Raw genomic sequence first — 16759 nt, forward strand, 5'->3', positions numbered from 1 at the left:
CAGATTGGCAATAGGTTCCTTGAAGGCAGAGACTATTTCACATTTATCCCTAATACCTACCACAGTATTTGGCACATAGTAGGTGCCTAATAAATATTTGTTAATCTAGGGACCGATTTATTTAACATCTCATGTCAAAGTTTCCCTTGTAATCTTATGTATTTTATTTTACACATTTAAAAACATTATCCTCAGAAGGGGTCCAGAGGCATCCTCACACTGCCAAAGGGTTCCATAACACAAAAATAAGGTTAAGAACACTTGATCTAACACAGCATATTAAAGTAAGAGAATGACTTTTATACCTGAAAGAACTGTTAATTTTTTTCCTAACAGATCACCATATCACCATATTGAACAGCAGTGTCAAACATGCAGTCTTCATGACAACACTGCTGAGTGTGTGGGACCAGATGAAAATGTAATTGGGAAATATTTAGCCAAACAAATATACAATAGAATATAGACAATGTTAATTTGTGGTTTTCTAAATCAATACGCAACCCATAGGGATCCTTATGTATGGTTTAGTGGCTTCAATTTCTACTTTAGTTTGACACTGCTGATATAGATCATAAGACCATTAGGGATTGGATCTCACATTATCTTCTCTATAACTCACACAAAGCTCACATTCACAAATGTTAGAACTAATATTAGTTACTCTTCAGGGACACCAGTACTACTGTGTATAATGGCATTTTTTTATGTTTAACTTTTTTTTTTTTAAACTAACATTAAGAACCTTTTGGTTTCCAGCAGAATACAACCACCTTTTAATATATACACATATATGTATATATACTACACATATACTTTAACATTTATATAATATATTTATATACATAGATTAAAAATATACACATGTATGTATATGTGTGTGTGTAATGATAAAACAACCTCTGAATAAGTCAGACAAATTATGTCATGAATTCACAGAGAAACCCTGTGAGGAAATAAGGAGTTAGATGTATTTATTCCTATTTTATTTGAGTAAAAATTGGGCCAAAAATCATTAAGTGCCTTTGAAGTAAATAATTAAGTTGTTTTGTAAGCAATAGAGCAAATAAAGGAGTTAAAGCATCTCTGAGACAAATGAAGCATCTCTGTGGGAACAATGAGGTATATGTATCACTTTTCATTTTATCCATGCTTCTCAATGTCCAGTGGAACAAACTGTAAATGAGATTCTTTTATGTATCATAATGTTAACTAACCATCATATACAATAACTTTAAAAAAACCCGATTCTAATAAATTTATGTCAACAAAATAAGTTATGTTGACAATTTACAGAGAAGGAGGTTAAGAGAAAAAGTGAAGGTGGATTTTTGTCCTTTGAAAGAATGAGACAACTGTAAATTCTCTCAAGTAGTGACTAAAACAGACTCAAAGTGTTGTTGTGTCCACAATACCACACTGCCATGCTGACATTTTCCTTCTCAAATTGGGTCAAGGCAAGTATGAAGGATCTGATGATAATTCTAGTCCCCCCCCTACCTTTAATAATATCATCAACCTTGCTATTCAACAATTTAAGCCTTTTCAAATAAACTTGATCTTTTGTCCTAAATTTGTTATTAAGGAAAATGCTTAAGTAACTTTCATAGCAAGTAAGATATTAGAACTTGGTTTTGCAAATTATGTCATTGTCATGCATACATATATTTGGCTGGATGATGCTTGCAGGTTGCGAGCTCTCTCTCTCTCTCTCTCTCTCTCTCTCTCTCTCTCTCTCTCTCTCTCTGTTTCTCTCTCTGTCTCTCTCTCCACCCCTCCCTCCAAAAGTTCATCTTAGGGGCAGCTAGGTGGCGCAGTGGATAAAGCACTGGCCCTTGATTCAGGAGGACCTGAGTTCAAATCCGGACTCAGACACTTAACACTAGCTGTGTGACCCTGGGCAAGTCACTTAACCCCAACTGCCTCACCAAAAAAAAAAAAAAAAGTTCATCTTAAAACTGCAGCATTTTGTAGTACAGCCACACAGAATGAAGGGTGCAGGCAGTATGCTTCACATGAATGGCACTGGTTTAAGGAGTTGGATCTGGGAGGCAAACTCAGCTGTCTCTCATTATTTGGGTGATTTTGGACAAATTGCTTCATTTCTCAGGGGGACAGAAAAGGGTGGTTTTCTCTTTTCTAAAATGAGGATTTGGGTTAGGTGATCTCTGAAGTTTCAGCCCTAAAATTTAATGATTCTGTTCATCGAGGATTGAATTTCCAATCTTTAATAAATGCCCAGTTGACCTAATTAGATAATTTTTCAGCTTTGATGGCAAATGACTACTTCAAAAGATATAAATGCTTCGATTAATTTAAAAACAAATAAACAGGGGGCAGCTAGGTGGCGCAGTGGATAGAGCACCGACCCTGGATTCAGAAGGACCTGAGTTCAGGTCTGGCCTCAGACACTTGACATTTACTAGCTGTGTGACCCTTGGCAAGTCATGTAACCCTCATTGCCCCACAAAAAACCAAATGCCAAAAAAAAAAAACAAACAAAAATGAACTGCTGGTTTCAACTAAAAGCAGGCTGAAAGAGTTTGCTGGCTGCCTTAAAATCCTATGGATATCCTTCACCCATTTCATAAAATTAAACATGAAAAGAAAACCTCCACTAAAATCACATGCCAAAAGCAAAGTGGAATGAAATGATATAAAGTATAAAGTTATCAATACATCCTGAGAGATTAAAATCTAATCTAAAAATTTAATTTTTGAGGCAAAACACAATGCTGCTTCAAAATTAATTTATAAATTCTTTTTTTTAATACTCATATGAATAGGAACAATTTGGTCTTTGATTATAGCCAACATCCTCATCTTCTGTTGTCAAGTCAAAATATTTAAAACGATGATGCTTTTAAAAAGATCACTCAAAGATTTAGTTATGTAAGAAAGATGGAATTTGGTGTCCAATATTTTAACTTAATATATTAAATGCGAGAATTTTAGTATGACACATTTCATAAACATCTATATCAGCCAAATAATAGATTACTTAGGTACCATGGGCAGTTGAGTAGGTGGTTAAAGGATATCTTGAGCTCGGAATGACCAAACTCAACCCTGGGTGGCTCTCTAGCTGTCCCAATAAGGTTAATGTCCACCACAGTCCCTTAATTATGTGAACCGGGGCCAAAGAAACTTATGGAAATTTTAATTCTATCGAGTTACCTTTTCAATCCTATGTTTCATTAGCTTTAGCTGATTATAGAACAAAATTGAAACTTTTCTGAGGTTTAAGCTACCTACTCTTAATTAAGCCCAGGATAGAGAATAGCATATACTATGGAAAGCAGGTAGCAACCCTAGAATACAACCCCAGAATGTTTCCAACGTTAGGACAAGTGCTGAGTACGATTTCTCATTTGGCCCCAAAAGAAAAGGCTTTCTGTGGTAAAGTGGAAAGATCGATTGACTAAGAGCCAGATATCTGTGTTTTAATTCCAACTCTGACACTAATTAGCTGACTGACTTTAAGTGAATCACTTAACCTCTGTGGCTCACAGTTTCCACATCAGTATAACAAAAGGAATTAGAATGAGATGATCTTTGAAGTTCTTTTCAGTTCTAAAATTCTGAGACTATGAGCCTTCTTGTACTCCATAATCCTAAATCATATGGGAAAGAAGAGTTAGAAAAGTTTCCCATTTTATTGGTTGAAATTAGACATAAAAGTGCTAAGAAGACTTCTTTACTCCTAAGTCAGATTTACTGCTAGATCCTTAATAGTGTTGACCACTTCATCCCATGAAAATATTTGAGCCAGTGAAGTGATCATGCATATTTAAATTTGTCCTCTTTGAAGTTATAATTATGTAAACTATAGTAGTTGGTTCCAGACCCATAGAAATGTGTCATATGAATCTGAATAATGTGGTTACTTAATAGGATTCATTATTTGCACTAATTGGGACCTAGCTGTATCAAGCACACATTTCAAGGGATCTTCAAGTTGTATGTGGATATTAAGATGACTCTTTACCACCATCTGCTGGCCAATATGCTGAACATTTATTTGGGGTATAAGAAAGATGGGACTCATAAAGCTGCTTTAAACAAATTATTTTTCATTCCTCAAAATATCTGAAGCTGGAAAAATCACATCCATTAACTTTGATCCTTTCATAAATGATTGTTATTTTCAGTTAGGTATATCCAGGATTTCCTACAATATTCTTCAATTGGAATTAAGACTTTAATAAACATTCTTCTCTTGATAAATGTTAAATTTTCATTAACTTTATATCTATCTATATCTACATATAGATAGTTAAACAGATACATTTATACACACATTCTTGGGCCAAAGGTCTATTCAGATGATTTATTATGGCATAGATGTAACCTTGGGGTCTTCAAATGCTACATAAGGGGAAACACAAGCTCTTTGGTAGATCTTAACAAGTTAGAAAAACCTGTTGACAGACTGGTGTCAATTATTAAAAAGCAGGACCATCTAAGTTTGAAAAGTCTCTAGTGATGAATGTTTTTTTTTTTTTTTTGGTGGGGCAATGGGGGTTAAATGACTTGCCCAGGGTCACACAGCTAGTAAGTGTCAAAGTGTCTGAGGCCAAATTTGAACTCAGGTACTCCTGAATCCAGGGCCGGTGCTTTATCCACTGCACCACCTAGCTGCCCTGTGATGAATGTTTTGGTCACAGCAACTCGCAAAGAATTATCTCTCTATGAAGGCATAGAAGGACTGAGTTATACAAAGGTGAAAGGAATACTAACAGCAGTGTGGAGCTGTCATTCTGGAAGAAAATTTGGAACTATGCCTTATAAGTCACTCAACTGTGTGTACGTTTATCCAGTAATATGCTACTAGATCTATACCTCAAAGAGATCAAAGAAAGAGAAAAAGGGCCTATATATCTCCAAAATGTATTTATAGCAGTTTTTTTCATAGCCCCAAACTAGAAACTAAGGGGGTGCCCCACCTAATAGTGAATAGCTAAACATATTATATGAATGTCATCTAGGGGGCAGCTAGGTGGTGCAGTGGATAAAGCACTTACTAGCTGTGTGATCCTGAGCAAGTCACTTAACCCTTATTGCCCCATAAAAAATACAAACAACCCCCCCCAAAAAAACCTGGTGTCTATGAATTTCATCTAATATTATGGAACCATAAGAAGTGATTAAATGGAATTTAGAGAAAATTGGGAAAACCTCCATGAATGGATGCAGAGAAGTGAATAGAAATAAGGGATAAATTTATCCACTGATAACATTATATAGAACAAAGAGCTTTGAAAACTTCATAACCTTGATCAATGCAATGATAAACCCTGAGTCCAGAGAACTAATGATGAGGTGTACTATCAACTTCCTGCCAGAGAGGTGATAGACTCAAAATTCAAAAGGAGACATACATTTTTGGACACGGCCAATGTGGAAATTTGTTTTTCTAGACCACTGGTGTCAAAATCAAATAGAAACTGGGGGCTGCTAAACCATAATCAGGATCCCCTCAGACCACATTACTGACGTTGTTGTTGTTGATGATCAGTTGTTGTTTTTTCTCTCTCTCTCTCTCTTTCTTTCTTTCTTTCTTTCTTTCTTTCTTTCTTTCTTTCTTTTTCTGGGCAATGAGGGTTAAGTGACTTGCCCAGGGTCACATGGCTAGTAAGTGTCAAGTATCTGAGACTGGATTTGAACTCAGGTACTCCTGAATCCAGGGCCGGTGCTTTATCTACTGTGCCACCTAGCTGCCTGATCAGTTGTTTCTCACTCATGTCTGTCTCTCTGTGACCCCAATTTGTGGTCTTCTTGGTAAAAATACTGCAGAGGTTTACCATTTCTTTCTCCATCTCATTTTATAGATGAGAACACTGAGGCAGAGAGTATTCAGTGACTTGCCCAGGGTCACACTAGTAAGTGTCTGAGGCTGGATTTTAACTTAGGTCTTCCTGACTGTAGTCCTGGCACTCTATTCACTGTGCCATCTAGCTTCTCTTAGAAAACCACATATTAATATTATCTATGCTCTGCTGTATTTTTATTTATTTTGTTAGCATTTCCCAATTATAAGTGAATGCAGCCATTGCATGTTTAACACCTCTGATGTAGACTACCTATGTTTATAGGAGGGTTTTCTTTTCTTTTTCATTTGAGGGGGCCTGTAGGAGGGAGAGCTAATGCCTATAAGAATAAATAATTTTTAAAAACCCAATATCAGGGGCAGCTAGGTGGCGCAGTGGATAGAGCACCGGCCCTGGAGTCAGGAGGACCTGAGTTCAAATCCGGCCTCAGACACTTAACACTTATTAGCTGTGTGACCTTGAGCAAGTCACTTAACCCCAATTGCCTCACTAAAAAAAAAAAAGAAAAAAAAAGAAAAAAAAAGAAAAAAAAACAATTTCATAAAAGTCATCGATCCTTAAAACATTGAAGTAATAATAGCATTGTATTTCACTGCTGTTGGGAAAGTGATCTGCATTGTTTGGGTTGCAAAGAAAGGGAGGCAGAATGAACAAGTAACTACTTCAAAAGCACTTCTATTGTTTCTGATTTCTATAATAAGAGAAATTTCAAAAACACAACTAAGGTTTGTTTTTAAAAATATTAACTTGATCTGACAAAAAGATATAAAAGGTAATGGTATCATGGAAGATTTAGCTATGGGATATCTAGAGTAATACAGAAAATTAATTGAGTTTCAGTAACTAGATTAGCATTTAATCAGCTAAATTATGCATACATACATACACATATATATGTATATATGTATATATGTGTGTATATATATATATATATATATATATATATATCTGTATATCACTGTAAACAGAATATGTAGTGAGGATTTTTTATGTTTAGACTGGACCTATCATTTCATTGATATAGGGGGCTCCCAGTGAGAAACTCCTATTAGTAAAGATGAACACCTTCTCTACAACTTACAGTCCTTCCGAGTTATCTGGGGCTACTGAGAGGGAGTTAGGTGGCTCAGTGGATAGAGATCCAGGTCCAGAGTCAGGAAGACCTGAATTCAAATCTGGCCTCATAACACTTACTAGCTGTCTAACCCTAGCAAAGTCATTTAATTTGCACTTTGGGGGGGCAGAGCAATGAGGGTTAAGTGACTTGCCCAGGGTCAACACAGCTAGTAAGTGTCAAGTGTCTGAGGCCGGATTTGAACTCATGTCCTCCTGAATCCAGGGTTGGTGCTTTATCCCCTAGCAAAGTCATTTAGCCTTTGTTCACCTCAGTTTCCTTATTTGTAAAATGGGGATAATGACTGAAAAAAATTTGTATAATAACAGAATCTCAGGGTTGACATGAGGATCAAATGAGATCATATTTGCAAAGTGTTTAGCACAGTGCCCGCACATAGTAAACATTATATAAATTACTATATGCCTTGAGTGAGGTCACATTGGCATGTGTATATCAGAGGTAGGATATGAACCCAGTTCTTGATAATTGGTATCTTGATAATTCTATCAATTATACCACAAAGGAAAATCTATTGCATACTCCAAATTTTTCTGGAAGTGGATAAGGCACAGAGCTTACCTAGTTTCATGTATAAGGAATATTATTGAAAGGGTCAGGGAAGGTGGGGAAAAAGGAGGAAAAACTGCCTAGAGTAAGGGTTTTAATCTGGACAATTCCTGGATTAGAACCATATATAGAAAGATATATCTACAGAAAACTAACTGTGATAGTGGTGTCCTAAACACAGTCATTAGGTAACTAGAGATAGGAGTGAAATTTGGGAAGAGTGAATATTAACATGACTGATGGGGTTGGCCTTGGCAGATTGTACAGAACAGGTTACTTTTTCAAGGTTGGGGGTGGAGAGGGGGCAATGTTTAGGCAAGTGGAAGGAGTAAAGCATGCCAAGCAAAGAAAATGTACTTGTGATTATTCATAGGCAAGAACAGGTGGAGTGTGAAGGTACACCAGGTGAAGGCTGGCTCAAGCGAATGGTGCCCAAAATCTAATATAAATGTAACAGTTGGGTAATAGGAAAGCCAGTTAACAAGAGGTCCTGAATGCCGGGAATTTGGGAAGTTGTTGCAGAATCGTTTAAATAAGGTTTAATGAAGTTTCCTCTTACAGTTTTATAGGAGATTTGGAGTGGTGGAAAAATGATGGAGGAAAGAAGGATAGCATGGAAGACGTATACAGCCTAGGAGGATAGCCATTTAGTGCATAGATGAAGGTTATGGAAAGGAGGAGGTATTAAATGATCTAACATCTGATTCAAAATCATTTTCAGCTAATATTCCATCAGGCAAGAAATTAATTTTCTACCTAGATTTGTGAAGACTATGTAGTGTAAGCAAAAGTGGACTAGTACCCCAGGAAAACTGTGATCTTTACTCCAGTATTCTCCTATAGAAAAGATGAAAATTTCCTGATAAGAAAAGGTAAAATAACCTATCACTTACCTTTTCAATTAGCTCATAACTCTCCTCTAGTTTGAGTAACCTGTTTTGGATGGCAGTTGAAGCTCGCTCATATACTGAACGCCATTCTTGAAAGTCACTTTCTGAAATCTCAGCCACAGCAAAGCACAAAGTCCTTAACCCTGAAAAAGTCAACATAGAACACTACTAAAAACATGGTTTTCTTGAGAATTATAATGTTTTAATTTTTTACTTAGCTACTAGTTATAAAAGCTAAATTTATTTTGAGAGCAAAAATTTAAATGACTTAGATGAAAATATTTTTGTTGAATAATATTATTTTTAAGTCCTTTAAGAAAAGGGATTTCACATTTATATTTGGTCACCGGTCTTAATATGTAATTAACAACATTCATCACCAAGAAAGATAGTATTTATTAATCTCAATCCTTCCTGTTGCTTTACAATTCTACTTTCTCTTGCCTTCTCTCATTAAAAATCACTAACATTTAGGGGCAGCTAGGTGGTGCAGTGGATAGAGCACCAGCCCTGGAGTAAGGAGTACCTGAATTCAAATCTAGCCTCAGACACTTGAGCTGTGTGACCCTGGGCAAGTCACGTAACCCCAATTGCCTCACTAAAAAAAAAAAAAAATCACTAACATTTGTTTACCATCCTCTCTTTGCTGACCCTTTCCATAGTGATTGCAATGTTAGGTTGTTACTAGGTATTGCCTCTTCATGTTAGATAATTCCAGGTCTTTTCAGTTTTTCCTAGAAAAGACAGTTTGCAATTGTGGAACAGGTATGAGACTTAAAATGAAAAGATTCACCTCTGCCACCAACTAGCTTGGACAAGCCATTCAATTTCTCTGAGCCTCAGTTTCCTCATTTGTTAAAAGGGAATAGTAATACCTGCCCTGGAGTACATTTAGAATTGTATTAAGAAAGTTTATGTGAATTTGCTTTATAGACCACTAAGCAAATGTTCTTAATAGTTGCTTTGGCATTTTGAATGAGTCATAATTTTGCTGGTCTGCATAAGTACTGGGAAGGATCTCAGTAACTTTTTAACCCTGCCGAACAAAAAAAGTTGGGGGAATGCCCAAATCCTCAGAGTCATGGGGCCATGTCAAATCATGCCTGGGGTAGTAGCCAAAACCCCCTGTCCCACTGGGGAGTCTGAACATTAACCTGACAATTCCACAGGTGTTTCCTTCAGAGTTAGCACCAGTCCCCAGACTATGACCTCACTGAAGTGCTTTGTACCTCCCATCCCCTGCCATATATCTGGCCTTGACTGACCCAGATAAGAGCCCTGGTAAAACCTACCACCATTTCCTGGTTTTGACATCCCCTTCCCCTGAGCACCCCCAGTGGACCTGACTTGTTTCCATCCTCCCTGACTTCACCTCACATTGTAATGATGTTCCTTCAATAATGATGGCCTGCTTTACTTTTCTTTTGTTCTGTATTCTGTCTTGGGGTGCTTTATTTTCGACCCATGTCAGTGTTCTTCTATAGAAACATCAGCAGTAGACAGGTGCTAGGACTGATGATAGCCACCCCTACTTCCCAAGTCATGGCTTGGGGAACAAAGAATGCAAGGACTGGGACCAGGAAACCTGTGCCCCAAGAACTGAATCTCTCTTCCTTCGCCTGTGGTAAAATAATGGAATTTGGCAGACACCCAGGGGTCCAACTTGATTAACTACTAAGTACCCACTTAAAGGTGATTAGATTTTAGCCACACCTGGCCTGCCCTGTTAGACCTAGCTTAATTTGGCTAACCCTGAGGAGGACTGTCCTCAGAGGCTGTGGACTGCATCATCAACAGGGAACCAGTCTCAGCCACACTACTTGAAGGACCTCCCCTTTGGGGAGCAAGTTTGGGTTTGAGACAGCTCTTGCTAGAGCCAGGGAGATTATCCATTTTCCTTTTTCCCTAGTCTCTTGTCCTTGACTTTATCAATTTCACCTTTGCTGTGTATTTTATTCCCATTAAATAAAACCTGATTTGTTTGTGGAAAAGAAGCTGTTAAGCTCCTTTCTTATTGGCCTGTGAGAAATAACTAAAAAAGGCAGTTCGGAGGGGAGGAAACTTTGGACCTAGAGTTCCCTCATTATTTTCTGAACCCCAATATTTGGCAAGCCACCCAATTAACTCTCCCTATATTAAATTTGGCTCCTACATCCCCAATACCAGGGCTGTGATAAGGAACCTGCCCTGAACCATTTGCCTCTCAGCTTCTTCCCTCTAGCAACTAGTGTAGCTAATGAAGGAGATGTCCTCCTCCATGCCAAGCCTTGCTGAATCTGTACTGACACTCATTCCATTACTGTAAAATGTTATAATTATTTCCTCATACACATTTTCCTTAATTTGGTATCTTTTTTTAAAGTAATAAACATTTTTATTTATAGTAATGGGTTCCAATTTTTATCCCTTCTTCCCTCCCTCCCCTGACCCCCTCCCTGTGAAAGACTGATTGCTTACTGCCTCAGGGAGGGATAGGGGAGGGAGAGAAGGAGGGATAAAATATGGGCTATACTTGTACAATTATTTGTCATTACCATATTTGTCATTTTGTACAAGAAAACTTGAATAAAAGAAAAAAATGAGGGGCAGCTAGGTGGCACAGTGGATAAAGCACTGGCTTTGGATTCAGGAGTACCTGAGTTCGAATCTAGCCTCAGACACTTGACAGTTACTAGCTGTGTGACCCTGGGCAAGTCACTTAACCCTCATTGCCCCTCCAAAAAAACAAAAACAAAAACAAAAACAAAAGAAAAAAATGAAAAAAAGTGAAAAATAGCATGCTTCAGTCTGTGTTCCATCAATATCAGTTCTTTCTTTGGAGGTGGATAGTATGTTTCATCAGTAGACTTTTGGGATTGTCTTGGATCATTGTATTGTTGAGAACAGTCAAGTCATTTACAGTTCTTCATCAAACAATATTGCTGTCTCTGTGCACAATGTTCCCTTGGTTATGCTTTCTTCCCTATACATCAGATCATACAAGTCTTTCCAGACCTTTCTGAAATCATCCTGCTTGTCATTTCTTATAGCATAATAGTATTCCATCACCATCATATACTACAGCTTGTTTGGCCATTCCTCGATGGATGGGCATTCCTTTGATTTACAATTCTCAGCCACCACAAAAAGAGCTGCTATAAAAATTTTTGTACAAATAGGTCTTTTTTTCTTTTGGGGGATGAATTTGATATATTTAAAAAATTAAGTTTAATATTTTCAAATGCAGATATTATGCATGTTGATAGTCAATACTAAAGTAAATCCCTAGTCTTCTTCTCCCCCCCCCTTACTTCCCCCAAAAAACTAGAGGGAAAAGTAAATTGTTGATAAATTTTGGTTTAAGTCAAATGGAAATACTGAGTGTATAATTGTGCTTTGCTAGTATTATATTATCTACCATAATCAAAGCTTCTTTTTAGGAATCTGGCAATTACACTAAAAATAACTCAATCATTAAAAATTAGTAGAATTATTACCTTGCATTTAAAAATCACACTTTATTACTTACCTTCTGTAGCAAACTGCTCTAAATGTTTTAAAGTAATTTCCTTATATTTTGAGCTTTCAGCCAGACGATCATAAATTACAGTGTCCTACAATAATAAAACAGAAGAAAATTATCAATTGTTTAAGTATGCCAGTTCTACTTGATCTGGTATTAATAAAAGCAATAACTAGCAAAACATTACTCAAAATAAACACATTTATGAAAATTAACTTTTAATTTTCCTTTCCTCTAAAGATAAGAGAATTTCGGGACCATTCTTTTAAACTTTTCTGATTTGCCTCTCAATTATTTTAATTCTCAAGGACCCATATCTTGACAATCTGATGTTTACTCCTACATTGTATAAAGGCTCCACCAACCCAGAATATCAAATAAGCAGATTTGCTGATATTGTTTTTGTGTTCCCACGAGACTGGTAGTGGCTTTTATTTAAGATCTTTTCTTTGTAATACTAGTCATATTCCTCTAGTTATTCATCTGCTCGAGTTTATTGTTTTTAAGAATTTCAGTAAATGGCCTTTTTTAACATGGTCTTTATTAGACCAAGACCAAATAAATCACTACCTGAAATTACTTTCTCAGAAGGTACTGCCCATTTGGGGGTTCCTGACTCAGAGGTGAGATTTGAAAGCTGACTAATAGAGTTAGATTTATAGCCCTTGAGAGAAACAGAACCTTGTGACCTCAACCCAGATGGAATACTCTAGGTCCCAATTATCAATTTCTTTTCATTTCTCAATGGTAGGAAGAAAAGACAAGGGAAATGGGAAATGGCAATTTCCCTTCAAGGCTGCCTCCCAAGAAGAGAAGTTATAGTTTATTAATTTCCTTTTCCTGGAGGCAATTAATATTTTGAATGAAATTGGCAAAGGGCTTTTAAAAAATGAAGGAATATCTTCAAGAAAATTAAAGTTTTACTGAGGAAAAAACTGGTAGGTTAGGAAAGGTAAGGAGAATAATCTACAACATATCTAAATATTTTATATACAAGTCACTGTCTCTAAATAGAATTATTTTCAGCTAACTCAGTTTCGAGAGTATTAGTAAACAACATATTATTCAATGGTAATAATGTGTTAATCACAAAGCTATGGAAAAAGAACAATAATTTTTCAAATATTTAAAGTAATATTTATGCTAATATGTCAATTTCATGAGTGTAGGAACTCCCACCATTAATGCTCCATCTATAACTTAATAGATAACTTTAGTAAGTGGCCTGAGGCTTGGAGAAATTAAATGATTTGCCCTTGACAATCTGATGTTTACTCCTACAATGTATGAGGTAAAAAGTTTCCTAGGTGAGAAGTGAATCCAGGTTTTTCTATACTCTATCCACTGAACCATGCTGCTTCAAGTAATATTAATAAACAATAAAATGGTCCTTATCAATGATGTTTGAAACAAGCATTTAGCACTCATTATATGCCAGGCATTGTGTTAAGTGCTGAGGATACAGAAAAAAGTATAATATTCCTTGACTTGAAAGATCTTACATTTGAATAGAGGAGACAACACGTGTGTATGTATACGTATATTTACATGTACATATGTGTGTGTATATATGACATTATATGTGGAGTCGATGGATATATGTGTGTATATGTAAATAGGTAGTTTTGGAGGGTGTACATTAATAGCTAGGAGTGTGTGGATTAGGAAAAGCTTCATGAAGAATTCTAGTGCTTGAGCTGAAATATGACAGATCAAATGAGATAATATTTGTAAAGTGCTTTCCACAGTACAAGGCACATAGTAAGCACTATATAGATACATGCTTATTCTTTTCCCTTTACCTTGAAGGAACCTGGGATTACAAAAGGCAAAAGTGAAGAGGGAGTGTATTCTAGGCATGAGAAACAACAAAGGTACAAAGATAGCAGTGCTCTGTGTGTGTGTGTGTGTGTGTGTGTGTGTGTGTAATAATGAGGTTGGGTCCCTGAGTTTGCGGAGGTACCAGTGAAAGGCTACTGGAAAGGTAGGGAGGCACTAGGTTGCTAAGAGATTTAAATACCCACCAGGAATTTATATTTGATCCAAGAGGTACAGGCCGATGGAGTTTAAAGAGTAGAAAGGTTAGATGATCAGACTTATGCTTTAGGAAAGTCACTTTGGTGGCTATGGGGAGGACAGACTGTAGTAGGGGACAGCACTGAAGTATGAAGACCAAATATATAGAAGAATATTCTAATTGTCTAGGTAAGAGGTGATGAAGGTCAAAACTAGGGGGTTGCAGGATGAGTCAGGAGAAGAGTGTATATCTAAGAGATATTGTAGGGATAAAAATGAAGAGATCTGGAAATTTATTGGCTACATGGGAAAAGGAATAGTGGGGAGTCAAGGATGACACTGAGGTTTGCGAACCTGATGAATGGTAGATTGGTGGTACCTTTAAGAATTAAATTAGTTTAAGTTTTTTGTTGTTGTTGTTGTTGGGGGTGGGGGCGGGATAATAATGAGTTCTTTTTTGGACATGTTGAAATGCTTAGGAGATATCCAGTTCAATTGTCCAATAGCAGTTGATGAAGTGGTACTTGAGTTTAGGAGAGAAACTACAGCTGGTTATATAGATCTGGGAGTCATCTGTATAGGGATGGTAATTGAACCCAGGGGAGCTGATGAGCTCATGAAATACAAGCAAGTGAAGAGAGAGGAGGTACATAAGGTCAGAGCTTTGGGAAATATCCTTAGGTAGGGGAATGACAGGAATGACGAATCAGCAAAGGACATTGAGGAGAGTTCAGACATAAAGGGGGAGAACTGAGAAAGAGTAGTGTCATAATAATGCAGAGAGGAGAGAGTATGAAGAAGGAGAAGGTGATCAGCAATGCCAAATGCGGTAGTGAGGTTAAGAAGGATGAAGATGGAAAAAGAGGCTATCACATTTTCAATTAAGAGGTTGTTGGAACCTTTGGAGAGAGTAGATTCGGTTGCATAATGAAGTTGGAAGCCAAAAAGCAGGGGGTGATATTGCCACTGCAATTGGATTTTCCCAGTGAAGAGAGTGAGCAGAGATATGAGGAGGCTTGGATGTGTTTATAGGTGGTAGAAAAGAAACAAATAAACAGGTAAAGATTAAAGATTATAGAAAGGGGATGACAGAAGGCTAATCTATTAGAGAAGACAAGAGCATATGAGATCAAGGGTATACATAAGGGTTGGCCTTGGAGAGGAGAAAGGTCACCTTTTCATCAGAGACTGAAGTAAAGGATGGTGGGGGAATGATGTCAAGGGGGTGGAAGATGAAGAGAAGCAGAAAAGAGGGAACATGACTGCAATTTTTCCACTCAAGTGTGAGGTGAGGACTTCAGCTGAGAAGGGGAAATTTGAAATAAGCCATTGTAGACTCAGCTAGGTGGTACAGTGGCCAGAGTGTGGGACGTGGAATGAGGGAACTCTACGATCAATCCTGCCTCAGACACTCTAGCTCTGTGTCTCTAAGGAAGTCACAACCCTTTTGTGCTTCAATTTCCTCATCTGTAAAATAAAGAGAGTAACAGCACCTATCTCACTGGGTTGTTGGGACCAAATGAGTTAAAAGTGTTTTGTAAACCTTAAAGCACCATGTAAAACACTAGCTTCCTTCTTTCCAAGGAGAAAGAGAAAAATGTATGTTTTGATAATGATAATATTGGGGAAAAATGAACAATTTTAAAAGACTTAGGGGCAGCTAGATGGTGCAGTGGATAAAGCACCGGCCCTGGATTCAGGAGTACCTGAGTTCAAATCTGGCCTCAGACACTTAACACTTACTAGCTGTGTGACCCTGGACAAGTCACTTAACCCCAATTGCCTCACCATTAAAAAAAAAAAAGACTTAGGTATTTTTGGTCAATGCCATAATCCACCATAATTCTAGAGGGCCAATGATGAAGAATGTTATCCATCTCCTGGAAGAGACGTGATAGAATAAATATGCAGAATAAGACATATATTTCTGGACATAACCAATATGGACATTTGTTTTCTTTTGCTAGACTATACATATTGATTATAAAGCTTTTGCTTTTTACCCTTCTGGTAGGGTGCGGGGTAGGCAGCAAAAAGAAAACAAATGCTTGATAACTGAAAAAAATGTAATCTAAAAATGACTTTGTATTTACTTTTCTGTGTACATCTTGTATAACTCAAGGAGAAAGCAAATTCCTTGAGGAAAGGAACCTTTTTGTTTTGTTTTGTTTTTATACCTCCAGGGCCTCATATAGGGTCTTGTACATAGTAAGTTAACGAATATCTATTGAACTAATGTGAACTACTGCAAAGAAAAAATAATGGAAAAAAAAAGCACAGATTCCAGAAATTTTAGACTTCATAGGATGCTCATATTTGTGAAGCTTTGATAATACATAAATCTAAGTCATATCATTATATCCCACAACAGGAAGGCTGTGCCAAAATGACTACTAATAATCTCTCTATTAAAAATTCCCGAATTTTCTGCTTTCCTTCTGATCTTTTCTGCATTTGCTTTATTTGTACAAACCCTTTTTAATTTGATGTAATCAAAACATCTCCATTTTCCACCTAACTTTGCTCTCTCTCTCTCTCTTGTTTATGCATAAATTGTTCACCTATCCACAGGTCTGATAAATAATATGTTCCATGTTCTTTTACACAAATTAAAAAACACAATTATTATTGATGCGACTTATGCTAGTTCAAAAGAGCTGACAGTCATACTGTCTTCATGAATGATCCTCTGAGAATGTGACCATTGCTTCCACACAGGAGGGAGAAGATGACTGTATCCCATCTATATCCACTTTTGTCAAGGAGGCCGTCATGTATATGGAGAAAGTAACTGGGATTCCACAGACTGCTTCCATCTTTGTATATGTTTTTGTTT

The 16759-nt window shown here is 36.9% G+C and overlaps 1 protein-coding gene across 3 annotated transcripts in view; it reads right to left on the reverse strand.

The window, feature by feature from the left end:
- The window catches only part of ATP8A1 (ATPase phospholipid transporting 8A1), a 295356-nt gene that overhangs the window by 136726 nt on the left and 141871 nt on the right, over positions 1–16759 (reverse strand). For all 3 annotated transcript variants that reach the window (XM_043970049.1, XM_043970048.1, XM_043970047.1), the window contains 2 exons: positions 11914–11998; positions 8409–8548 (listed from right to left, as the gene is read on the reverse strand). In XM_043970049.1, the coding sequence (XP_043825984.1) occupies positions 8409–8548; positions 11914–11998 (225 nt within the window). The remainder of the gene's footprint in view (positions 1–8408; positions 8549–11913; positions 11999–16759) is intronic.

The sequence above is a fragment of the Dromiciops gliroides genome, chromosome 6, assembly GCF_019393635.1.
Source record: "Dromiciops gliroides isolate mDroGli1 chromosome 6, mDroGli1.pri, whole genome shotgun sequence".
Classification (NCBI taxonomy): domain Eukaryota; kingdom Metazoa; phylum Chordata; class Mammalia; order Microbiotheria; family Microbiotheriidae; genus Dromiciops; species Dromiciops gliroides.